At 33.8% G+C, this 27,119-nt stretch overlaps 2 protein-coding genes across 3 annotated transcripts in view; one reads left to right on the forward strand and one right to left on the reverse strand.

The window, feature by feature from the left end:
* Positions 1–2,844: 2,844 nt before the first annotated feature.
* On the reverse strand, positions 2,845–3,353 carry LOC107513278 (histone H3.3-like). Its single transcript, XM_036237808.1, has one exon. It carries the CDS (start codon positions 3,351–3,353, stop codon positions 2,946–2,948), a length of 408 nt encoding a protein of 135 aa, XP_036093701.1. The 3' UTR covers positions 2,845–2,945.
* Positions 3,354–5,967: 2,614 nt separating this feature from the next.
* The window catches only part of NCKAP1 (NCK associated protein 1), a 90,592-nt gene continuing 69,440 nt past the window's right edge, over positions 5,968–27,119 (forward strand). Inside the window, exons 1-3 of one of the 2 annotated variants that reach the window (XM_016149775.2) lie at positions 5,968–6,858; positions 19,396–19,413; positions 20,458–20,568. In XM_016149775.2, the coding sequence (XP_016005261.1) occupies positions 6,751–6,858; positions 19,396–19,413; positions 20,458–20,568 (237 nt within the window). In that variant the 5' untranslated portion in view covers positions 5,968–6,750. The remainder of the gene's footprint in view (positions 6,859–19,395; positions 19,414–20,457; positions 20,569–27,119) is intronic. The other variant, XM_016149777.2, reaches the window with a different exon arrangement.

Here is a 27,119-nt window from a genome sequence, read left to right on the forward strand (position 1 = left end):
AAAACCAATCATAAACGGAAATTACATTACTATTTCTCTGCAGAGAAAACTAAAGTTCTCTGAGTGACTTTAAAAGGAAAGATAAATTATATATCTTTAGTTTTGCAGAGCAGAAGCAAATAAATACATGTGAAGTACATTGTCTGGCAGGCTAAAAGATGAATCTAATTGGATGTGAATGGTCAAGATCAAGACTATAATTAATCTTTTATTGTTTTCTTTTTGAACTTTTCAGGTCAGTTCTATTTCTGGCATCTCTTCTGCTGACTACTAGAGAGCTAATGTTTCAGTTAGACCTGTCTTCCTTACTCCTTTGCAATACCAAGTTGCAATCTCTGGCTAAGTCTTCACTCCTTACTTCTTTTACTATAGATACTTGGATACTGTTGCTTCATCTTTTCCCTATTCCCTTTCTTAATTACTTTTTGGTGAAGTAAATTTTTCGTATCTGGTGGTCTTTGGACGTAGGAGAACAGAACCTGAAGTATTGATTTAGTATGTATGTTGCCTATTTTTTCTATGAATACTGTTAAACCATGGTGAAATCTTATATTGTCTTTTCCAACAGTTTTTCACCCAAGTTGATTCCTCCGTTTACATTATGGCCTAACTACATGCAGTCTTTAAACCAATTTAAAAAATGACAGTTGTTTGCAAAACTACATTAATTTCTTATTTACATATGCCTGCCTCTTCCTACACCGTGACCTACTTTTCTCTTTCTGCATTCAATTTTGTCAAAATGTAGCAGTTTATAAAAGGAAAGGATGGAGGACTGACAAAAACAATATAAGTGTACTATACTATTCCCAGGCTGTTTCTCAGAGAAATTTGGTCAAACGTTTCTAGTGATACATAACTAGTATACCTGACTTGAAGTCTGACGGGATAAAAAATGTTGAGTTTATCTCAGAATAAGTGCAATGTTCCCCTTGACAGGAGACATCCCAATCAAAGGGCTTTATCCTAAGAATCCAAGTACATGTCTTCATCGGATTTTCTCTTTTTTTTGCCTTAAGTAGAGAAGCAACAGAGGACTGGGTTAGCTAAGTGATTTTTTAAAAAAACAAACTGAAAAATTCTTCATAATTAGTCAAAAGCATTACAGAAGTAATTCTCATCCAAGTTTCTGCAGAAAGCAAAGCTAAAGACAGTTATCTAAAAGAGCTGGTATATGACAACGGATAATATGTCAGAGTCAGCTGTTAATTGAAGAAAATTTAATGAAGGGACTATACATGAAAGTTTAGGCAGAGTTAAGGGACTGGAGAAGAAACCATAGAAACATGTTCAATGAATACATGACAAATTTATGCCATCTAACTTGTCTTCAGTGACATCACAGTAATTAAGAGTATGTATGAATGTTGTAGTCAGACTGATAAAGGATTCAATGCAAGCTTTACTATTTTCTGTGGGTGTGACATTTGGCGATTTAAAAAATCTATCTGCATTTCAATTTCTTTACCTGTAAAATGAATATCATTACACCTCAAAGGATTGTCGAGACTCATAGATGAGAAAAATTGAATTTTAATTCTTAGTAGAGATATTACATATTGGCCACAAAACTATGATTATTTAGAATCAGGCTTTGCTGTATAAAAAAATAAATAAATAAAAGAAGCTTAAGTAAAAGTTTCTCTTTTGTACAAAATCCAAATCTAGATAGGCCAGCTTTGATATGGCAGCTCTGCATTAAGAAGTCCACGCATTTTCCATTTATATGTTCTGCTATCCTTAGTGATTAGCCATGTCTCCTCAGTCCCAGATAGTGGTCATTGCATCTTTGTTTTATGTAGCAGAGTGGACTAAGTTGGGAGGAATTGGCAAAAGGCGAGCAACAGCAGTCTTTAAAGAAGGTTCTTGAAAGCTTACATCTTATGGTCATACAGTTACATTAGGCTGCAAGGGAGGCTGGGAAATGTAGTCTTCGTTCTCTTTATAGGTGAGAAAGAGTCGATGCATATCAAAGGATAATCCATATTGTAATCCTTGTCACAATCAGAAACTTTTTCAAATTATCTTTATTATCCTTAAGTCCCCAAAGTCACCTTTAGTCTGGCTTTATTTCCCACTGTTCCTTTCATGTATGTAATAAACATAACTATTGTTTTACTACTATTTCACAATTACTAAAGTTTACCTTCTGCCTAGAATGTCATTTTCTACAAGTTTGTAAATCCAAGACTTACTTCTTATTCAAAGCCTAAATGTAAATTATTTCAAAATGGCTCTTAGAAAGTTCAGGCTCTGTCTTCTCTTATAGTCCTGTATCTCAAGCTGACTAATATTAGAGTTCTTTATATATGTTTCTATTCTCACCAGGATGTGAGTTCAATGAGATCAAAGTCTATATCTTAAACAGCTTCATAGCTCCCTCTAGAAAAACAATACTTAGCACACTTTAAGTATTTTATTTTTTAAAATAGTTTAATGTATTTTAATAGCAAACTTACAGAAACAGGACAGAAAATGGACAACATTAAAAACATGTATTTGCATGTAGGTAAAATCAGTCAGAACAGTATAGTGACTAGATGGAATCTACTATATGATAAAAATGCTACAAACATCATTTACTTGCCATCAATAAGAAATTACTAATTTAAAAAAATCCAAATGCTGGCATTGTCCAGAAAAATTTAACAAGCTTATTTATAATTGTTATCAAGTTGAACTGCTGAAACTTGTTTCACTGAAACATTTTGACTTGCATTAATGCTTCATGTCTCTTCATTTATATTAAACATTCACACACAAATAAAAATGGAAAAACTGCCAATACCTGATTTCTGTTCCCTATTTTTCCACTTGCAATCATATATTTAGGTACTTTTTGAACCCCTGGAAAAAAATATATCTAATGATCAGAACAGCCAATAACAGGAAGAAGAGACATTTTTTATTTTAAAGGATGAAATGTTTCTGATCATAGTGGATTCTTAAGCATGTTTTTCATGTATGCAGTGTGCTAAGTAAATGCCTTTTGGCATAATAGTTACACGCTTGGCATGGATAGCACACAGGTTGGTGTCTTCAAAAAGGCCAACCAGACAGTCTTCACTTGACTCCTGCGAAGCACCAATAGCTGCATTTTGGAAGCACAGATCTGTTTTGACATCTTGAGCTATTTCTCGCGCCAGGTGCTGGAAGGAAAGTTTGCAAATCAGTCCAGTGGATTTCTGATAATGTCTAACTTCGCAGAATGCTATGGTACTAGGCCTGTAACAATAAGGTTTCTTTACCTCTCCAGTCGAGGGCGCACTCTTGCTAGGGGCTTTTGTAGCCAGTTGCTTCCTCAGTGCTTTACCACTGGTGGAATTGCTGGCAGTTTGCTTTGTATGAGCCATGGTATAGAGACCTCCTTACTTAGCCACCTTCTCCAGCAGGAGCTTGGTGAGCTAGAGGCGGCATGGCTGTGAACATGTTATTTGTTTAATGTATTATATAGAATTGAAAAAATTCTTTAAATCCCTCTAAGATTTTTTTTATAATGATTGAATGTTTTATAATACATATAAAAAAGCTGTATACCATAGGTTTGTTTCTGAAATCTTATGAGTAGAATTTCATAACTGAATTGTTGTAAACTATACTTGGGGGTCACAGAATTTAATCTATTAGAAATTCCTCTATAAAGCCAAACAAACTCACTCATCTTCCAATTTAAATATTTTCCGGTTTGGATTTTCAAATGTTTACTTTCCTTACAGTGAGAACTACTGTAATTGTCTCAATAAAAAAATTATTCGAACATAGATATATAAATTTCACTGTATTTAAATTATAACTCAATAAATCTGACTTTTAAAAAGTTGCATATCTGTTCACATTTATTTAGGTATACTGGTCTATGCTAGTTGACTTTACGAGTTAATTTTCTACTATTACTATAAACATGACGCTATTATTTATATTCTACATCTCTCTGAAGGCTTATAATAATTTTAATAACTTTAAATATGTTCTGGAGATAAATTTCTTAATGGAAGTGATGCTATTTGAAAATTAGTTCCAAAAAAACTGTGAAGGCTGTGCTTTATATGATAGGGGAAATAAGACCTTCAATCATGCTTTTAAAAAATTTAGTTTCCTAATCATTTAAAATGCTTTTATTTTAAAATTTAAAAACTCCAGAAAAAAAAATCCACAACAGGAACAATTTTCATACAAACTTTACAGGATGATTCACACGGTATAACACATATTCAAAGACTAAAAAACTGAAAGGAAATATAAAATGACATATTTACTTATAATTGCCATAAAATCATACATACATGGCAAAATATGATTATTACTCACATATTATCAGGCACTCATAGTATACTTTATACTACACATATAGGTGAACTTTGAAAGGATTGTTAAGAACAAAATGCTTTTTGATGCAAAATGTAGAGAAATGCAAAAATTGTGACTACATCTAGACTTTACCTCTTTTACTTAAATAGACATATTCCATTCCATCTAGGGCCAATGTCTAAAAATTCATTATAAAAAAAATTGAATAATGAGACTAGTATCTATAGAGTTTTCCCTCTATTGGGTACTCTCTGAGTGAAAAGCAGCTAGGAGTGTTCAAGTTCATATGGAAACATGATGGTGGCTTTTCTTGAGGAGGAATAGTTGTTAAAATTATAACATGGTGCTATTTCCTTGTTCTTGCTATACAGCACTTGCAGTCCCCTAAAAGAGCGCATCTTTCCTCTAACATTCAAGTTTTCTGTTTTCTCCTCTGGCTGCTCCAAACCCCTTATGCAGCCTGTCTCTCCCCAGGTCTCCTCTCACTACCTCAATCTCCACCTGTTCGCTTCCTCTGAATTAAAATTTTACCATCAGGTTGGAAAGTAGCTAGATAAATTAAATCCCCCCAATGTGTTATTGACTAATAGCTTAAAAGGTGATCTGAGGTGTTTATATTAGAAAAAAGATAAGAAAGGAAGAAAGAAAGAAAGAAAGAAAGAAAGAAAGAAGGAAGGAAGGAAGGAAGGAAGGAAGGAAGGAAGGAAGGAAGGAAGGAAGGAAGGAAGGAAGGAAGGAAGGGAGGGAAAAAAGAAAAAAAGAACGAACAGACTCTAGGAACAAAGCCTTCATTTAAGATAATTAAGTTCTATGTATAGAATTTCAAGCACAAGCACTAGGTCAGGTATGATTGACTTCCTGTTGGATGAACGACTTTTAATGCCTCTTAAATCAAATCCATTCAGTCCACTTCATTTCTCTTGTTGGGGTATTAAAATGATTTCCATAGGAATAGTACATATACTAGCTTTTAAAAACGATTTAAGAGCTATGCATCCCAATTTCTTTTTCATAAAGTATTTGGATCAATCCGGTGATAGCTTATTTACTCTTAGAATGTCTTATTGAACGTGGCAGAACATTTTGTAATTCACTTACAATTAATAAATATGAGAGAGTTAACACATGGAAGGAAATTAAACCCCTAAATATCAAAAAGGCTTCAATCTTCTTGGCTGGAATTCCTAAGCCCAGGCGATTACACGATTACATAAGTCCTTGATTTGTTTATTTTTAGAACCGCTTCCAATATATTTAACCAGAGGGAATAGCCTTGGAGTGTGGCTGGGAAGAAACTGATGCTGAGAAAAAACCATGAGATGGTCAAGTGGTAGGATGTTTCCAAGAAGGGGTAGGATTTAGGGTGGAGGCCAGAAAAAAACAAAAACAAAAACAAAAACAAAAATGGAAGCGTTTCTTCATTCATTGACCAAACATTTATTTTTTGCTTCCCACATGCTAGGGTCTCTTTATTTGAGACTTCTCCGGATGGGTGCTCCTGGTCGACAAGTCCGGATTCTGATTATCTCAGGAACTTGAGTTGCCCTCACTTCCGACCTCCTCTGTCAGAAACCTCATTGACGCGGGGGAGTAAGGATGGCTTGTGGAGGATGGGAGAGGGGATGCTGGCTACGTGGAGCACAACAGCTGCAGTGTTCAGCGGGTAGCGTCTGTCAAGCAGTGGGAGGAAAAATAGCTTGGAGCCACCAGCCCACTCGAAGGCGAAACTCTCCTGAAGCTCGCACCCTCCCCCACCCCGCCCCCGGGCATCTGCTGAATTTTTTAGGAAGGTGGTGCTGAAAAGCAACTTTTGGGGACTTGAAGGAGAGGAGCGTAGGGCGAAGTGGGGTTGAGCGTAGAAACGTGACCCCCCTCGATCCCGGTTTAGGACTACTAAACCACGAACAGGCGCAGTGGGCGGGCCGGGCCAGGTTGGGGCTGGCACTGGGTTCTGAGTGGCGGCCGCAGCAGCGAAGCAGGGAGGGCGAGGGCCCCTCAGGCGCAGTTCCCGGTCCGGCCTCGCGGGGGCGCCGGCGCGGCGGATCAGGTGACCGAGCGCCGGTCCGGGGCTGCGGGAGGCGGCCTCGTTCTCAGCCGCTGCCGCCGCCGCCGCCACCGCCGCCACCGCCACACCTAGTGGAGGAGCCCGGGACGGCGGCTCGGTGGGAGCTGGGGCGCAGAGCACCGGGGGTGGAGACAGAAGGGCGGCGGGCGGAAGGCAGGAGGCTGCCGGGGCGCGGGCTGCAGCGGGGCAAGGGACCCTCGAGGCGCTCACTGCGGCTCGCTCTGTCACCGGCGCAAAATTGGGGCGCAAGGGCCATGGGCGCGCTCCCCTGAGGCGGAGGTCGCGGGCGGGAGGGGCGGAGGCCCGAGAGCGGCTGCGGCGGCCGCGGGCCGGTGACTGGGCGCGAGGAGGCCGGCGGCGGCCCCACCACCACCACCATGTCGCGCTCCGTGCTGCAGCCCAGTCAGCAGAAGCTGGCGGAGAAGCTCACCATCCTCAACGACCGGGGCGTCGGCATGCTCACCCGTCTCTACAACATCAAGAAGGTGCGCACGGGCCGGCGAGGCCGCGGCGGAGGCGGCGGGCGGGCCGGGGAGGGAGGGGCAGCAGAGGAGGCCCGGGGCGGGGGGTGGGGGCGACGGGCAGCGCCCAGGGCCCAAATCACGGCGTCGCCGCGTCAGGCCCGGCCCGCCCGGATGCGCCGCGGCCTAATGCGGAGGAGTCCCGGGCGCCTCCCCGGTGGCTCGCAGGTCGGCCGAAGGCAATGAGAAGCCATTTCCCGGCTCCCAGCGGCGGGATCCGACCGGGCCCGGCACGGGGTGGGGGGCGCCGCCCGCTCCCCGGCACCCTAGTACCCGGGATGGGGTCAGCAGGACGAGGAGGGTGGGCAAGATCGGGACGGGGGTGGCGGTAGGGGAACCCGAACGTTCCATTACTGAGCTGAATGGTAGGAATCTGGCGGAAATGGTAGCAATTTTTCTTCTCAATTTTTTGATGTTTAAGTGTGGGAATGTGGGAAGGGAATGGCTAATCAGGATGAACTCGCATCCACTTCACTTTGCCCCTTATTTTTATATTGCTTAATAAAAGTCATGGGAGAGCGTGTTGACGATTTGCAATTTCATTTTGGAGGTGGAGAGGAGGGGGAAGTGAGGGTGGAACCAATTTTCTTCTGAAATACTTTTGGGCTGTGAGTCACTGGAACAGGAATAACAACCTTTCCCGTCCCTCTTTACTCCTCCTCATCTTAGTTTTTCCAACCCTGTCTGATAGTACCAAAATCCCATTTCTTAAAGTTCAGTGTCTGTACAAAATAAAAACTATAAATATGTTGCCTTTAACTGCTGGTTCATAGCATATTCTGATAATTTGAGTAGCTATACCTAATAGGCCCATTGAAAATCTTTACATGGCTTCAGTAGATTGAGTGGAAGGAAGGCTGAGTTGTAGTTGAGAAAAATAGATGTAAATATAGAAGAATGTATGTTTATCTTAGGAGAAAACAGTCACAATCTTTTTTTCCTTTTAAGACAAGGGCAGTAAGTTTTAAAGAATTCAATAAAGAGAAAATTGAAGAGTTTTTTTTTTGGGGGGGGGTACAATTTAGACCCTTAGAGTTTCACATGTGTATTTGATGTCATAGCTTCATAATTATTTTTGTTGGCTTTTTACTCTATCATGAATATTTCCTTTTAGTTTAATTCTAGCAATAGAATTACAATGTTTGTAAATTAGGGCTGCTGAAGTAAGAATATTTTTTCGAAATCCATTTCTTGAGGTTCAAGAATAAAACTGGTTGTTTCAACAATTTGATGCAAACACTAATTCTAAAAGAGAATATTGTCTTGGCTTAATCATGATGAATTTTGTATGAGGATAGCTATGTTCTGGTTGCTCATCTGGATGCAAGCACTGATTGACTCTAAATCCAGTGCAGTCTGCAGTTAACTGTAAGGTACCTATTCAGTTTGTTACATTTTATGTGGTGGGAGCTCTGTCATTGGGAAGAAGCCCTCTGCATTTACCTAAGAGCCTTGGTTATGAATTTATGGGGGTTGGAGTAATTTAATTTAGATAGTATTACTTGTAAATTGTATTGACGTGAACTTTTTTGTGAGATTATATCCTTTAACAGACTTGGAAATTGGTTGTTACATGAACTTTATCCAAAAAAAAAAAAGCAAGTCAAACATTACTAAAAGTTACTAGACCTGTGGTATTGTGGTTAAAGGAAATGGTTATGATGGTTTCCAGAAGAGGAAGTGAGAGTAACATCAAAAGTGATTTGGGTACATGAGCAAAATACCTTTTTTAAGCATTCACAAACATTTTTATGGTATAAATACAATCAAACTTATAAATTGCACCTTCATAAATTAGAGTAAACTAAATTTTAAGCATCTGAATTTCTGTAATTCCAGTTCACTGCTTTTTCTTGAAAGCATATTTTTTCACTTCCTGTTTTGAGAAACTTCAGGCTCTCATTCAACTAGTAAAATTTAAAATGGGTTGAATATAATTATTATATCCAAGTATCATATTTTCAGTTACTGAAATGTTGTATTTCAGTATTTAACACGTATTTATAATTTGTTAAATATTTTGTCTGCTTTGCCTGATTATGAGTTCCCTCTGGGCAGGGACAGTGTTACTCATTTTTGAATTACTAGTACTTTGGGCCTTACCTAGTCCATGAGGCCTTCAGTTAGGCCTTATTGAAATGGATGAGTACAATCTATACGTTGTAAAGTATATATATTTAGCATATATATGAATGTGTGTATATAGATATATGTATATAAAGTCTTGCTCTGGTTTTAATAATAATAGCTTTGGATTTGCTTTCCTTGTATAATCTTATACAAATACAGATAGGTTTTTAATCCTTCCTCTTATGTAGAGGTGTCTATAAGACTGGCATATCTTCAGGCTGGCTAGGGATTGAAACATTTGTTGAAAAATCTTGCCAAAAAAATGAGTAAGCTCTGTTAACCATGTGTTTATAAGGTTCATGCTGTCTGCATTTTTATGACAGTATAAACCACATAATCTTTTCAATCTCAGTCTCTTATAGTCCTCAAAAAAAAAAAACTTCCACTGTGTATAATAAATACATGTCTGCCAATCAGTTATCACATTTTTATTAATGCATATGTGCATTAGATTATTTATCAGATCCAGTTGCTCTATTGCAATTCAGAATCTGCAATGGAAATATTTTAGTGAGCATACACAATGAAAAATACTTAAGTGATCTAAGTAAAATAATAAGATACTATAATCAAGAATAATGTTTTAATGCTGATTAGAGGGAATGCAACATAGTTAATGAAAAATGTTTTGCCTTTTTAAAAAAAATTTCATTAGTTGAAAAAATAGGATTTTAGTGAAAAGATGTGAAAAGTGGTAGCAAGTTTAACACTTAAATTTGTTTCTTAATTTCTTAAAGTTTTATATTTTATTTAAAATGTGTCTTCCTTTTCCCAGACCTAATAACACCACTCACTTATACAGTGATTTTTAACATTTTTCGGGCTCCTTTTATATTTGTTACTGTGACATGGCAGACAGTGTGTGGTGGTAGAAGTAAAGAGTTCTGGGCCAGAAGTTAGACCTGTATTCCAATTTTCAGTTTGTTACTGAGCGTTCTGTAATGTTGAGTAGGTGTCTTGACTTCCCTGGGCTTCATTTCTTCTTATTTGTAAAATGGAGAAAAAGTAATTAACTGTAAAAGGAACATTAAAGTCGATTCCAGTTCTGATTATGTTATTTTTACAAGTTCATTGTGAAGTAGTAGGGTAGAAGTTAAGGTTCATTTTAAACAGTAGCTAGCTCAGTTTGGTTTTCTATAATATGAGGTTGACGATGCTCTGCCTGCTTCACAGGATTATTTGTGAAGATAAAATAACAAGGCAAAAATAGTTTAAAACTTCTGTGAATGTAAGATGGTATTTATTTAGGAGTTTCAACAACCTTTCAGGGCAACATGTGTTTTTCTGAAATTTTACTGATGTTTATTTAGCAAACACATTCCCAAATCCCACATTTTTCTGAGTTTAAAATTATTTTTTTGTTGTTTACTCTTATTTTTTTTCTGCCTCCTTTCTTACACCATCACCAGTATAGACTTGATAAATAACTCTGTACCAAAGAGGTCTCAGTTAATACTTGCATATTTTCCTTTTGTCATATTATTGCTTCACCTCTGAAGGACAGAAAAGACCCATTTAAACTTTTTTTAGATGGAATGTTTTTGCAGATTTCAACACACATTTTTTTTTATGAGGAAAAAATTAATAACAGTATAAAATTGAAAGTCTTTAGCTGGTATCTGCTTATCTAATGGAAAAAAAAAAAAGATGATATGTGAAGGGTGCAGTGCAAGGGACAGAGAGGGGAACTAGCCTTAGTACTCCCTTTCACTGTTGTTTCTCTTTATTTAGGGCGTTATTTTTTCTGTTGCTTAATCAGGAACAGAAGCACGTTCTAAAGATTGAATTGTGGCATTTTCTAGGCTAATAGGTTGTTAGCATAAGATTTTTTTCTCTCCCAGTGGGGTTTCATTATTGAGAATTAAACATGTTAAGAATAAAACATTCTCTCCATGAATCTGAATTTAAAATATAGTGCTTACTTAAACAACCAATTCTGTTATGTCTGTTTGTAACTTCATTTTTCAAGGAAGCTGCTTATGAAAATGAGGATTCGATAATTCTCATTTTGGTAGGCCAAGGTGATAAAGATCACTGAAACATACTTAGGAAAAAATTTTTTTGAAGTGGCAATGATTATTCATCTTGTGTTTCTTTTGTGGAATTGTTAAATAACAAATATTAATTTTTAAAAATTAATTACAAAAGGAATACATATTTATTGTTAAACATAACAAATGTGTGACTTTAAAAATTCTCTGCTTGCCCATCTCCCACTTTTAAAAAATAAACCATATATATACTAACACCCTTTTCTGTACAAATGCTAACATATGTGCGTGCATATTTTACTATGATTAAATTAAGTTCTCTACAAAAATAGATTGAAGCAGCAGCATGGTACAGTTTACATGTTAATGAAATTGGGGTCCTAATCTGTTGTTTGTATACTTACATTTTAAGAAAATTAAAGTAATGGACAAATTTAGCTAGCTGTATCCAATATGTTAAAAATGAGGCCCAGATGAAAAAGTTTGTTAGTTTGTTCGTGTTAAAAGTTCTTGTCCTTATTGGTTAACATGATCAAAAATCTAATTCATATTCTTGTTTGATGATTTACTAGCAATGTTAATATTAAGTAAAATTCTAACAATAATTTTGATCAGGTATATTTTATATTTTACTAGAATTAAGTAGTTTCATCTCTTCGTTGCCCAGTAAAAATGTGTAATAAAAGTAATGCCAGCTCCCATTTATTGAGACCTTAATATATACTGAGTATCTTTTATTTGTCCTTGTATCTATGATGTAGGTACCTATGTTATAAGTAAAGCAGTCGAATTTTGTAGAGGTTAGGTAATTTGCCTAATTCTTACTCTAGAAAAATAAAGAGTTTGGATTGCCACCTTTTTTTGTTAATACCTGAGTCTGGGCTCTTAATTTAATTTTGCCATTAGATTTATAATGAGTGAAATTTTTGTGGTAGATATCATTTTATTTTGGACATAAATAACCTTAAAGAAATATGCAGTTATATTAAAGAAATAACTTTACTCTTTATGGTAGACTGCTTTTGCATGAACTTTGTATGGATTTATATGAAAAGACCATGAAGACCATACTATCAGGATACCAGAATGATTATTAGTGGAGACTCCTGTTTAGCCTTGTGATGTATTAAAATAAGAAGTAGTTCAGAATTAGGAATTTTAAAATTCAATTTGTTCAGAAAATTTTGAGGAAATATATTTTGTATTTGCTTTTCATGTTTATAAACTTTTTTTTTTTGTTATTCCTCAAATTTAGTACCCGACATAGTAAAATATAAAAACTGAAAGGACTAACCATGCAAGTGATACTGAAGAAAATAAACAGGAAATTTTGCTTAAATTGTGGGATGAATACCTATAAAGCAGAAAGGAAGAGATATAGTAAAAGAGAAAACGAAATAGCATTTATCTTCCTTAATTTTAAGGACACATGCAATTATTTCCTGTCTGGAGGTATTTTTAATTTTGACATTTCAGATAGGCTTTTTTTAATTTTACATATTGGTTTCTAAAATGAAAGAGTAATATTTTCATGTAACCCCTGTAACATCATGAAATATAAGATATGTGGTTTTCAAAACACATCCAGTAATTTTGTTTCTTTCTGTCTTGGACTTTGCAAAATTAGTAGTTCTCCCTTCTAGTCCCAGGATGCGTTTTTTTTGGGTGTTGGCTGTTTTTAATGCTGCCCTCATTAGTAAATGTAGTAAAACCTTAATTTTGATCCTATTAGGAATTTGCAATACTTTAATTAGACTTTGGTAAGTTGTTTACTTAATTTGACAGTGATGAGAACATCTTCTAAACATTTTTTCAAATAATATTGTACCGAAATCTTTTACTTAAATAAGTTAACAAATTTCATAAGCTCTTTATTAGTTTTAAGTAGGGTATGCATGTACCAGTTTCAAAGAAAGCTCTTATTTTAAGTAAAAGTCTGTAATGGAAAGTAATTTCTTATTACATAGTTGATTATTGTATGCTTTTAACAATAATAACACTGTATCTTTAAAACTATTTTATAAGTCTTATGAGCCGTTCTTTCAGCTAGTTCCAAAAAGTGAGGGTTTCCTTTTCATTCATCCATTCTTCATTTATTGACTGTCTTCCTGGATATTGGGGAAACAAATTAAGATGTAGTGTCCGATGTCAAGAAATCTGTATCTTACTAGGTGAGAGTGATATATAGATGTTTATACAGCATGTAAGCTGGTTATGGGAGTCTTGAAAAGGGAGTTAAAGATTCCATTGTTGGGGTAAATGGGAGGAAAAAATAGTTACATAGAAGCTTCAGCCAGGCAATGACAAAGATTCATTATTTAAGATTCTGGAACCTTTGTTCAGTAGCATATATAAAGATACAAAATATATAAAGTTATAAAACATTCTAGTAATGTTTAATGTCCTCCTTGCTGGCATAAAGCCTCTAAACATCTATGTCATTTTTCATACTTGTAGTATATTCTGTGGGTTGAGAATGGTAGATTCTAGATGAAGCTCTGTACTTTTTTTTCCCCTTACCTTGGACAAATTATTTAACCTTTTTGGGTTGCAGTTTATTTATAAATTTAAGAGACCAGTGGTTCGTAGCTAGGGATACACAATATAATAAATTTGGAAGATTTTTAAAAATACATCTGGATCTTGACTCAAACCTACTAAATAAGAAAAAGCTCCTGAAGTGGTTCTGATGTCATGAACCATTGAAATATGTAAACTGTAAATTCTTAATACCTCTGATTTCTTTCTCTGAAAATTGTTTACTGGAGCAATTTAATTTTATCTCCTGGGGTATACGAAGTGCTAAGCTGCACAGTAGGCTCTCTACTAGCAAAACTATCTGCATGGTGCTTATTTGTTCTCTTTTATGCTTCAAGTTAAATATATACATATATTTTTTGTTTTGTTTTTTAAGCCATGTTAGTTTTATTGATTCTAATCCTTGCTATCTTAGCCCACAATTGTGGAATACTCTTTAATTAACCTTATAACCTTATAAGAATTGAGTCAATTCACATAAAGTGCTGGTATCGTGCCTGGCACAAGACTTAGAAGTGAATAAATGTTAGCTAATGTTACTAGTTCTGTTTCTGGGGATTGAAACAGAGGACACTTTTAAAAAGTTCGTTACAAAAAAAGTTCTTTTTTTTCCCTATTAAATGTAGCTCAAGACCACCTTTAGGAAACATTTCTTTACTATTTGTTTTTACTACCTAATGTTACAGTTTGATAGCTACTTACTACTAATACAAAATAACTATTTGTATTTCAGAAGTGTGTTTCTTCAGTAGTCCTTTAAAGAGCAACTTCTTTAAAACAGTAAAAATATGACCACATATAACATTGTTAAACTACTGTAACAGAAAACCTTTATTTTATAAGCTGAGATGTTTCTTTATATTAGAAACTGAAAAATGTTTAAGGGCAACAGTGATGAGACATTTTCTCGTGAATTAGTGATTAGTAACTCAATGAATTTTGAAATATGTAGTGGGTTAGGATGTTTCTCAAGTTCATGATTTTTCCCATAACTTGTGCTTGAAAAACAATAACCCTGATTTATATATCTTTAAATCTGTTATTGGCTCTAATTAATAGGTGTTTGTTTGTTTATTTATTTGTTTGCTTGTTTGTTTATTTTTACACCTACAGCACCTGATCTTTTCTAGGTGGTCTCCCATATAAGTACTAACCAGGCCTAACCCTGTAAGAGGTGTTTATTGATAAAATTATATTAATTCTAAAGCATTACCAATATTTTCAGTACGCTGTCCTATCAGGCCTCTAAATCCAAACTGTAACAGTGGAATACTACTGTTTTTGACTTTTTTTTTTTTCACTTATTCAAGCTCAAGGGGAAGTTTAAAGCAGATTGGTTGGCCAAAACATAGGTGATACACATGAGAAAAAAATTTGGAAAATTAACCACTAATACTACAATTTGAGGCTTCTTTTCCTCTTGATAGATTTTCCAAATATACTGAAAATTTTCACAATGTATTGTTTTCATTATTTTTAAAATTAAGAAATAAAAGAATGATAGGTAAGTTGCTTTTACAGTCCATGATCTTAGATGATCATTCTTTCTCTAGGTATTATTTGTTGAAGACTCAGGGAGAATCATGGTCCTTTTATGTCTTCAGTTTTGCAAAGCCTGCTTTAAAAACTGTGCTGTTTCTCATTAATTGAATAAAAATGAAATTCTTTTTCCTAGCATAAATTGGTCACATTTTGTGTGTTTCTCCTCTTCCCTAACATAATTCAGATGGGGTTGGTTTCATGTACTGTCACAAATAGTATTCTTACTCTAATCCCTGGGATTTTGTTTTGTTTTGTTTTCTTTTTTTAAATTAAGATAATTGTTTTTAAAAATATTTTGTTCTACATAAAAATGTTTTGTTCTACAAAATACCTGTTTTGGCAAAGGAATTTTTTTTTTTCTGAATGAACTTTTCAGATTTTATCCTCGATAGTAATTACTCTACAAAGTTTTGAACAACTGAAGTATTAAAAGAATAGAGCACGTTTTTGTACCTTTTTTTTTTTTTTTTTTGAGTATATATTTTTAGTGCTTTGGAATCTTTGGGTACTCAGTTAGTAGTTATAAAACTTTGAGCAAGTCAGTTTCTCTGAAGTCTTTTCCTCTGGTGAGTGATAGGTGTTTTGTACACAGCAGGTACCCAGTAAATGTTTCTTTACTCCCTACTTTTGTGCCTTTATTATTTTTTTCTTAATTGTAGCTTCATTTCTTTGAATTGATAGAGGATTATTTCTATTCATATTTGATTTTTTTTTAATATATTGGGTAAGTAAGTTCTCAAAAAAAATATGTAACATTTACCATGTAAAATTAAGCTATGGTTTCTAATCTGTGTTGTGACAACCTGGAGAAAGGACTTTGGGAAGGGATTTTGGTAGTAGATTGGCAGAAAGATTTGTTTTAAAGTCATACTTTAAAATTTTGTAAGGTTTGGTCTTGAGGCTTTTAGTCAGACATTTATTTTGTGGCGTGAATAAAATATTATGTGGTTTTCTTTAACATCTTTGTTCTTTATTTTTGGTAATAATGCTCTATTTGTGTTTCATGAAAAATAGAAGTGGGAGATATTGTATTGACATTACTGACCTAGATTGGTTAAATGCAAATCTTATTTTGATAATTGGAAACTCACTATAGATATCTATGTATTGTGAAAGTTTCATTTTAAAAACAGAAGAAAATTATTTAGAACTTTAAGTATTTATGTGCCAGGCACTGCAATAAACACTTAATTTTCATTTTCTCTTAAAAATCTGAGCAATCTACCCGATTAAGTAGGTAGTAGTAGTAGTATCTTCAGTTTATGGATTAGAGAACTGAGGCTCAGAAGTTAGGCAACCTACTTAAGGTCATAGAGATTGTGATCTACTTGAATCAGAGACAGGGTTCTTTATTATTATATTTAAATATTTCCTTGAATACTAGTATAAATTTATGTCACATTAAACGGTCCTAACTTTATTGAATTTAAAGAATTAGAATATTGAAAATAAAGTTTCAGTTCTGAGAACTGAAAATTTAAATGTATAAATATTTAAATTTGTCTTAGATTTTCTAGAATTTTAAATTATGGTATTTTATGCATTATAGAATGCTTAGTCAAGATAAAGTAAATACAAGATTTGGGGCGGTGATTTTTTTTTTTTAATTTTGTGGTTTAGGTATAGTTTTTGTTTTTGTTTTCTCAGGTGAAATAGCCCTGTAGCCAGTTATATGGGAAAAAAACCCAAAAAACTATTTTTTTGGTAGGGCTATAAGATTCAGGGATTTAGATGCAATTTTGTCCAGTATTCACCTTTCCTTTTTTGGAGGGGTGAAGTGGGGAGGATAGGAGTACTCCAGTTTTATTTAATTGAATTTGTAATTTGATTCAGTCTTTGTGGTAAGCCTTTCTGAAACATACTGTATTAGTCTAGAATACTGATAACTAAATATAGTAATATATATTTTTTTAAACGTAGTACTTCAAAGGGTGATACTTATAAGAGTAAAGGATTAATTTCGCGTAATATAGTTGTAGTAGGATGAGATAAGCTTTCAAGTTTACCAACTGCAGGCTACGTTCTTAAATATAGGTTGTTATCATATGATTTCATTGTCCTCAGTGTCCTCAAAATAAAATTTCTTGAAATAAGGTGAAGTAGAGTAATCTTTATAAACTGAGACATCTAGTTAGTTGAATTTTGCTGTAGTGCTTTCATATAGCAAGAAACCATTCTTAACTGAATTATTTTGTATGGCTCTTTGCCAGGATATGTTTATCTAGATGTTGCTTTTAGTCAAGTCATTGCTTATTTTTTTCTTGTACTTTTTCTTTTTTGCCTAGTTCCCACACAAGTGTCTATGTTGGCATTAAGTAAATAAATGAATTAGGTTGATTTCAGGAAAACATAAAATGGGACCCAATACTTCAATATGGTGTCTATGATCCGTATGTACATTTTTATTAGTATTTTTTGAGTGCTCGTGGAATGCCAAACACTCTTGTAAATTCTGCTCACCGCATGCATGTGCACACATACACTAATGCAATGGTCCTAAAAACTTATTAGGGTAGATTGTAATTATTATTAGCTATTTAACAGATGAAGGAACTGAGGCCTGGAAAAGTAATATCAACTTGCTTTGGTTACACAGATAGGAAGTGATTAAGCCAGGATTTGAAAATGGACAGCCTGTCTTAGCATTCATGTTCTTTACTGTAGTTAAACAAATTTGATGTGTTTACACTTAGGGTAAATGAAGGAAATATATGATTGGGAGGGGGAATGGTATTCATTATTGCTAATCCTCTATACTATGATAAAATCTATTCTGTGGTTACTCATATGAGGCTTTTACTTGGGTAATTATAATTATTATATCTGTTAACAACAGCTAATATTTTTAGAGCACCTATGTGCCTGGTCTTTTGTCGAATACTATACCTTGTTTATCTATTTCCCTTCTAATCTTCATAATGACCCTATGAGGTAAGTACAGATTTCCCCATTTACACATGTGGAAACTGAGACTAGGAGATGTTATATAATGTATTAAAGGTCTCATGGCTAGTAGGTGGTGAAGATTGAAGCTGTTTTACTCCAGAATCTGTGTTCTTAACCTTTATGGCATACTGCCTCCCAATGTAGTATGTTTAGATATGGCTCACTGAGCAGTACAGAAAAAGGTAAATCAGTTTCAAGGAAAGGAGATTATATAACTTTTTCTGTTGACATGAAATTTCATTTTTTTTTCCAGTGTAAGAAGAAAAAGCTGCTTGTACCTTTTTTTTTTTTTTTTTTTTTTTAGTTACTTGAGTAAATTCTTACACAGTATAATTTGGAATAATGGGAAATGGGTATGATAGTCTATCATATTTTTTATTATTTGAGAATCACTAATATTGTTAGAATGGATAGCTGAATTTTTAAATAATTAGAGTGTGAAAGATGTATTTAAAAACTGAACATAATTTGGAATCACTTTAGGCATCTGCACTACCTCAGGTGTGTTTATGAAACTGGATTTTCATTATATCATTCATTTAAGGGTATATAAATCTGTAGCTATTGGGACAAATTCTTATGTGGTTCTTAGTTATTCTTATAGTATAATATTTTTAGGGAAGTGGATTAACTGGAAGGTTAATTTATAAGATAATGTATTAAACTGATAGTCCATTCTGAGGAAAAGTCAGATATACTTTAATATTTACGATGTTGAAATGAAATTTATACAGTAGCCATGTGTCAGTCTGGTTAAAGATTATGAAGTTTTAAATTTCTGAAAGTTTATTTTATTGTATCTAATTACATGTGAGAATTAACAGAATTCTTACTGCATTCCTATTTCCATTTGGAAAATATAGAAATGTTCTACATTGATTTTTTTATACTTTGGCTTGGAAGGAAGTTAGCTAATAATTGAAAAATAGTCTGAATCCAAGCTGATGTACAAGTCATCCAGTAACGATTTATTCTTATTCTTGGCTACCGTTTCTTTTTAAGGTATGTAAAATTTCACTGATGGTTTTGCTACTATTTCTATAGTTGCATGTAGTCTTTATTTTTCCTTCTAGTATTATTTTAAGTCGATTTAGAAAAAGCACCAAGAAACTGACATAGTTTTACACTTACACAGTAGTATTTAAAAATATATGACTAGTATAAACTATAAATTTATTGTATACTACAACTTGCTACTTAGAATACCTTTTAAATTATAGCACCATATAGTTCTAACCTTGTTTTGTTATTCATAGTCTGCAGTGCATAAGTTCTCTACTGAAACGTTATGTCATAGTTGGACAATCATTGTTTACACGTAATTTTCTCTCTTTTTATTACAATGCTTCCCCAGCAAGGACAAGTTTGGAAGGTTTGCAAAAAGCTTTTCACCTTCCCTCTGCCCGCTTGCCCGCTTTCAGATCAGTTTCATGTTTCATAACTTCTCTTTCTGTAATCCACAACATAGCCATAGTAAACAATGAAAAAACATTAAATTACAGTACTGTATTTCCTCACACGTAGTAGAGTGATATAAATTTTCAAAGGACACATCCTTTTTAAATAAAATAAAAAGAAGTTAAATAGGACTGTTACAGTTTTAGTAATTCCCTAAGAAATAATATCTCAATAGCAAGTAGTTAATTAAATGTCACACAATGAAACAGAAGTATTGAAGATTATATTTCGTATTGCTAATAATTCAGATAAAAAGTTCTTTCTAATAGTGCCTTACATTTATTTAATGGTTTACACTTTACTACAGAGAATGCTGTACTGCTGATGTGGTCAAAATGTAAACATTCCATTTATTCTGTGCTTATGAGATAAAGAACAGATGAAGAGTCATTGTTTGAAGTGCTTCTGATGTGATGGAAAACACTGTTGTAACTCATGTTCAGAGGAACAGGCAGCACACTTTAGTACTATAAAGACAATTTTAGTAGTTTCTGGTTCTTTTGAACTAGGGCTCTTGTATTAAAATGCTTAAAGTGAATGAGGAAACATTTTGGAAAAGACATTTAAACATAAACTTTTATAACACTTAGAAACATTTCTCGCACTTTACTGAATATTTAATTTTGTAATATTTTTATTAGTTTTAAATGAATACAATCCTACCTCAAACCAAGAATTTTTTTTTCTTTTTTTTTTTTTAGGTTTGAGCTTTTTTCTTCACTGCTGTTCTGCGCTAACTGCTTTGAAACTTTCCATGCATTTTTTTCAGTAGAAGAACATCTCTGTACTGTCTTTCATTGCATATTTCAGCTGTGACAATCCCTGCACTTTGCCTATTCATTTTATCACCTGCTCACCAAAAACAATAAATATCTCTAAATTCTAATTACAGATTTGCTCATCTTGGTTTTAGAAGAGGAATGCATTTCACTTTTTCTTTATTGCTGTTGTTTTATAGGCATGTGGAGACCCTAAGGCAAAACCATCTTACCTTATTGACAAAAACCTGGAATCTGCTGTGAAATTCATAGTCAGAAAGTTTCCTGCTGTAGAAACCCGCAACAACAATGTAAGTCATCTAAATTTTTGTATCACTCGATGTTAGTCATCTGTAGGGAAAAGTAATGGTCAGCAAAATGCGTGAAAGTAGCTCTTATTAATCTAATTTTTTATATTTTGATATACAAATTGCATACATTGAGTAAGGGCTTTTAGAGACTGTGTTTATCTCTGAAACTTGAAAAAATGAGCTATATTACCATTTTATTACACACAACATTAGATATTTCTTATACATCTCTTTTCTTTCAAGTTGCAACAGAGAATAAGGTAATAGATAGTATATATTCCAAATGTTTGCATGACTAGTTGGAGAGTTTTTTCATATAGTCATAAACTTAACTATTTTGAAGTTAGTGTCTTCATAGAACTTTTATTATTTTTAGTGATTAGGTTAAGTTTAAAAATATATTTGTTTAGTATTTTTATATTGGAGAAAACATTTCTGAAAATTAAGTAATATAACTAGATGATAGTTTTAAGATCTTTATTATCCCATAGTTTCTCAGATGGGAAATTTTTTTTTAGTATATTGAAATAATAGCCACAGTCTTCCCGATATGTTTACTTATCTTTTGGTATATCTTTATAATAATTACTATGAATAATTTTACAAAATAAAGTTATTTTTTACCTTACTTGGCTTTTTCATATAAATTTTATTGGCTTGGAAACTTTTCTGCATGTCTTCGCCTTTTTTTTTTTTCTTTGATAGTCTCATTACAATCCTTACTATCTTTTTTCTTTATATACTAACTTAGTCTAGAAATTTCCTAAGTACAGGTTAATAAAGGCCTCTCTTCGTCTCAAAGGTTATGTTTTATAATTAGTATATTAAGGTATCTCAGTTAGTGCCTAATTACAAATATATGATTCAGAGCACACACATACTTTTTGAGAACACTATCATTTGTGCGAAGAACTCTTTTAGTTATAGACATAATTAGGCAACTTACCTGAGAGATTTTATACTCAGTTTGATTGAGAGATGTTATAACGAAAATCTCTTTTACATTTAATTTCATGTAGCACACCTTTCATGGCTCATAAAATCTGATATAAGCTCTTTCAAGACCTTTTAAACATTAATTTGTGTGTTGTGTGTGTAAATTTTTGTGAGAAAATAAGCATAATTCCTGAATAGGTCTTTTCTTAGAAAATTAGCCATCAATTAAGTATATAATCACTTTAATAACAGCAAAAATTTTGTTAAAAAGTAAATTAAGAGTTTTTGCTGTTCTCGATTTACTTAGCAAATTGTTTATAATAAAATACTGTTTTTTTTCCCAGTAGTTTTACTTCCCTTCTCAACTTTTGCTGTACAAAATTGATTTTTTAAATAATAGCTTAAGTGAGATGTTCACATATCATACAGTTCACCCACTTAAAGTATACAGTTTGGTAGTTTTTAGTAGTTTTAGGACATTTTCATCACCCAGAAAGAAACCTTGGACCTATTAGCAGCCACTCCTGCCAGTCTCCCAGCCTATTATGGAGCTTTTGTGTAAATAGAATCATATAATGTGGTGTTTTGTGACTGGCTTGTTTTCTCTTAGTGTAAGGTTTTCAAGTTTTATCCAAGTTGTTGCATGTATCAGAACTTCATTTTTTTTTTTTTTGCCAAAAAATATTTCATTGTGTGGAAATACATTTTATTTACCATTCAGCAGTTGACGGATGTTTGAGTTTGTACTTTTTTGAATATTATGAATAGTGCTTTTGCATAAAAGTTGTGTAAACATATGTTTTCATTTTTTGTTGGATAATATACCTGGGGGTTGAATTGCTAGGTCATGTGATGATTCTTTGTTTAACCTATACAATCAGTTGTACAATGTTACTGAATGTTGTGACTAGTTATACATCTATTCTGTGTAATGAATATTATTCTATTTTTTTATCTGCTGAAGTACTATGTACTGGGTGTTTGTGATTTCAGTTTTGATACATGGTTAACCAATGTCACCATAATAAATTTTTTTTTTTTTTGAAATGTGCGTGACAATATTCTTGTAAAAAGTTCCTTGCCAGGTTGAGTTGGGAAATGAAAAATGAGGAGTTCAGTTTTATTATTAAATTCCACAAAAGTAGTTAATGGAGGTTCAAGGACTAGGACTGACAGGAATATCTGGAATTAATAGGAGTTTGGAGATTTAGCTATTGTTGCGCTGAAGAAATGGTATTGATATCATAGAAGGTTTTTCTCCCTCCTTATTCTTAGTGTTTGGGTCACTGTATAAATATATGACACAGCGCATGCTTAACTTTATCTCATGGATCAAGGAGAATTCCTGGATAGCACTATTTCTGTTTTGATTCATGTCATACAAGAACCACTTGTCTCCAGTTTCAGAAAAGGCAATGATAAAGAGATTGTTTCAGTGAAATATTCAGTAAAAATTTTTTTTAAGTTTCTAAAATAGATCCTTTCAAAAGGCTAATCTTATTTTACAGCCAAAAAATTGTTAATTTTTGATTGTTTCTCTGGTAACTGTTCCCGCTTTCATACTCTTAAATCTTATTAGAAGCTGTGAGTACGTAGGTATCTGGTATACAACAAAGGAGGGCACTCTACTGACAGATAGCTGAATTGGTCCCTATCATGGCTTCAACAGTGATGATGTTCACATTAAGGGGGAAAATGATATAAATGACTGTTGAATATGTATTGAATCAAATCTTAACTCCCTAAGAATGAAGACATTGTTAGTGAGTAGAGTGCCACAGGAGTAATAAGGATTCTGGGCTGAGATACAGGCCATTATTGAATTAAGTTTTAAAACTTATAGGAATATTTTGTTATAGATGTTATCTCCTGTCTCATTGAACACAGTATTATAAGATACTATGTAATAAATTATGTTTTTATTTAAGTAGCTTACAAGGTCACTCAAGGAAAGACAGTAAAGCAACTTTAATTGGAAATAGAGTCGTTTCACAGACATAGTGTTAGAGTCTGTTTTTAAACACCATTTTATCACTAGTGCTTGGCACATAAGAGACACTAAATAAATTTGTGATAAGTGACTGAACCTACTTGATATGCTTTACCTTAGCTAGCTTTCATTTATGCAAACATTGTCTTAGATCTTTGTCACGATCCAAACTTACCACCTTTTTTTAAACTTTATTCTGTTTTTAGGTAAAAAGTAACTATACTTTGTAGTATAGCTATACAACACATCTCTGCTTTACTAAAAGTAACCTGAAAAAACAGTAAGAGTTTCAGCTTCTTAAAAACAAATGTGTTTTGTGGGTAGGCTGTTGGTATTGGGGATGGTTGTAGGGAGGCCTTTGACACATGCACTGTAGTTTAGTTAGGAATTATAAAGAAAGGGTAAGGTAGCTAACTTGCTCTGAGTTCGTCTCTAAGAGGGCATTCTTTGTCTTGTCATGGTTTCCATTATGATGATAGTATACTAGTTAAGAGAGTGGATTTTGGAGTCGGTACACCAGAATGAGTTCTAGTCTTTCCATTTATTAGCTAATGATTTTGGGCAAAATCCTCATCTTCTGTAACAAAAAATTAATAGACATTGTCTAAAGTTGGTAAACAAATATATAAAAGAATAAGTATATTCCTTATAGTTCTGGAGGTAAACTCTACAAGCTTTCTATATTACATCTCTGACTTTTCTTCTTGTTGCTCTTTAAATATGGGTATTTCTAAATGACCTTCTCCCCTTCCTCCCCCCCAACAATATATTTGTATGAAAATATTTACTCCCATGGCTTCAACTAAGTAATATACTGTCTTCTGTCTTCTGTGTTCTAGATCTGAATTTCAGCTACAGTTTGGACAGTTCCACAAACTAGATAGCAAACTTTGTATCCATTATCGAACATATGATTATCCTCCATTTTGTTTCTCTGCATTGAGTGATTACCATCCACTTGGATACCTAAATTAAAACTTTCAGAAATGAAACCCCTTTGACTTTTATAAAACATCAAGGTGGTTATTTAGGGCTTGTCAGTTTTAATATAATGTATCTTGAATTTATTTATCCCGTTCAGGTCTGCATCTCCTGATGTGACAAACGCTATGGTAATCTAAACTGCTTTTCAAAGCTCCCAGTCTCTCCTCCTGTTGCCTTCCCCTTCTTACTTACCCCACCCTTCACTAGGGGAAGCTAAACAAAACAAAATTTAATATCTTTCTCTGTGGTACTCACATCTCTGTTTCCCTGGAGCATGCACTCATCTCTGATTCTCTGTTGATTAAGATGTAGTAGGCCAGCAAAAAATACTTTGATTTTAAAAGTATTATTATGTTATAGTAAAATAGTTCAAGTTTTGATGATGTACTTTGTTGTGAGTAAGAGTGTGTGTGTGTATGTGTGTGTGTATGTATGTATGTATGTATGTATACATGATACATGTATATGGGGGGGGGTAGAGACTGACCCCTTAATGGAAACTTAAAGAAATATTTGAATACAGTGAGAACTATTTTATGTGTCAATACCCTTTTAAAAAGGTATAATGGACATTCAGTTAGTATTCAAGCTTGAATAAACAATAAATAAAAAGACAATCCCCTCATTAGAAGATACCAAGTGAGCCTTGCTTTGATGTATTTTAAAAGTATTCAAAATAGGTCAAATGCTTGCAGAGATTGCATCCGCATTAATGACCTACCTAAACTGGTTACAATTTTATTTTTAATTTTTACCAGAATAACTTGAATACATAGTAGTGAATCAAATAGTCCAGAAGAATTTAAGATGAAAAGCAGGAATCTTCTATTCACTGTTTCTTACCCCAGGCATATTCTCAGAAGTACTTCTGTTTTTAATACTTCTAGAGTTTACCTCCAGAACTATAAAGAATATACTTATTCTTTTATTTATTTAATAGACAATGTCTATTAATTCCTTACTACCAAGATGAGGATTTAGCTCATTAAATTTCCTGCCGTGACTTACCCTCTTCCCTCTTCCCAATGTTTGATAGTTTTTTTTGTAAATTTTTTTGGATCATTAGATATTTTTATAAGTTCAAATAATATGATATACTTAAATATATTTATAAACATTTAGTTGTATGTTTATATATAATATATTCCACATTAAAGTCAAATGGATTCTTCTAGAATTATTTCACAGTAAAATTTGTTTCATAGGTATAGTATGGCTTTCTGGAATTACAGCAGGTCCTTCAACACCATTTTGTTATAATGTTGGTGAGATGCTGTAGGAACTTAACTTCTATTTATATCAATGAGCGTGTGGTAAAATTGGTTTCATTATGTGTTGTTTCACATAAAGTCGTAGAACCTATTGATGATATTCAGTGAGGACTTCCTGTACAGTTATGTGCCTTTATAGAATTCTTAAATTTATCCAGTCTAATATCAAATCACCATTGTATATAAGCTTTTCTTTTCCCTTAGGGCAGCAGTCCCCAGCCTTTTTGGCACCAGGGACTGGTACTCCCATGAGAATCTAATGCCTGATGATCTGAGATGGTGCCGAGGCAGTGATGCTAGAGCTGGGGAGCCTGCAAATACAGATGAAGCTTTGTTAGTTCACCCGCCACTCACATCCTGGCCCAGTTCCTAACAGGCCATGGACCAAAACTAGTTTGTGGTTTGGGATCCCAGCTTTAGAACTCACTCTTCTATCACCCTCTGTCTTATAAATTCCCTCTGGACAGTTTGCATAAGTCTGCTCTTTTGCTTACCTTTCATCTTGGGACATATTTCTGTTTATAGTCCAGAGTGTAATAGTTTTTACTTAAGCTTTCTCCTTGTTTTCATGGAGTTTGGGAATTTATGTATGAATGTATTTTTCAGCTTTCCTCATATTCTCAAGGATGCTTAAGATCCAAAAACATACCTGTGTTAAAATTACATTATTTTGTGAATCTTGTGCACTATATATTTTAATTACACTAAACTACAATCATAACCTCTTCAGCTTGAAGATGCTTTCTGTTTTCCTGCAGATGAGACTGCCTATGAGCATTATACTGTGATTCTATAACATAACCCCCCAAGGAGATGCATTTCTATCATTTGCAGTCATCTATTTTCTTCAAATTTGCTTACCTCAAGTGTTAGTTTTTAAGCTATCTTTTAAAAAGTTTATTAACCAATCCCTTTGCCTGCAGTAGTGATTGTGACGTCTTTTACGATCACAAAGGATGTAATTGATACCAAGTCACTTGTTGATATTTAATTTTTGTTTTCTTGGTCATTTCTCTGAAGGGTCATTTAGCCACTTTTAACTTGATACCCTTTGAGTACTTTTAGCATGGTATCTTATCATTTTTCATGGAATGTCCAGTCTTAACCTTTTGTCAGATCAAAAATTATTTTCCAAGATCCAAAATAAAAGATAAACTACAATATAGTAAATAGCAGATGTTACAAAAACACTTACATTTCTTTATTATTCTTCTTAGCATTCATTTTGAGTAAAAATGTTGTACATATGTACACCAATGCCCCATTGTCTTCAGACAGGGACATATAGGATAGTATACTGTGTTAGTCCTCATTGTCTGGTGTAGGATAGAACATGGGGAAATAACAACATATAATTGCTTTATTTTTTT

Source organism: Rousettus aegyptiacus, unplaced genomic scaffold (assembly GCF_014176215.1).
Source record: "Rousettus aegyptiacus isolate mRouAeg1 unplaced genomic scaffold, mRouAeg1.p scaffold_m13_p_2, whole genome shotgun sequence".
NCBI classification, from domain to species: domain Eukaryota; kingdom Metazoa; phylum Chordata; class Mammalia; order Chiroptera; family Pteropodidae; genus Rousettus; species Rousettus aegyptiacus.

Excerpts from the sequence above, each read along its gene's own strand:
- LOC107513278 (XM_036237808.1), bottom strand. The coding sequence starts at position 3,353 with ATGGCTCATACAAAGCAAACTGCCAGCAATTCCACCAGTGGTAAAGCA.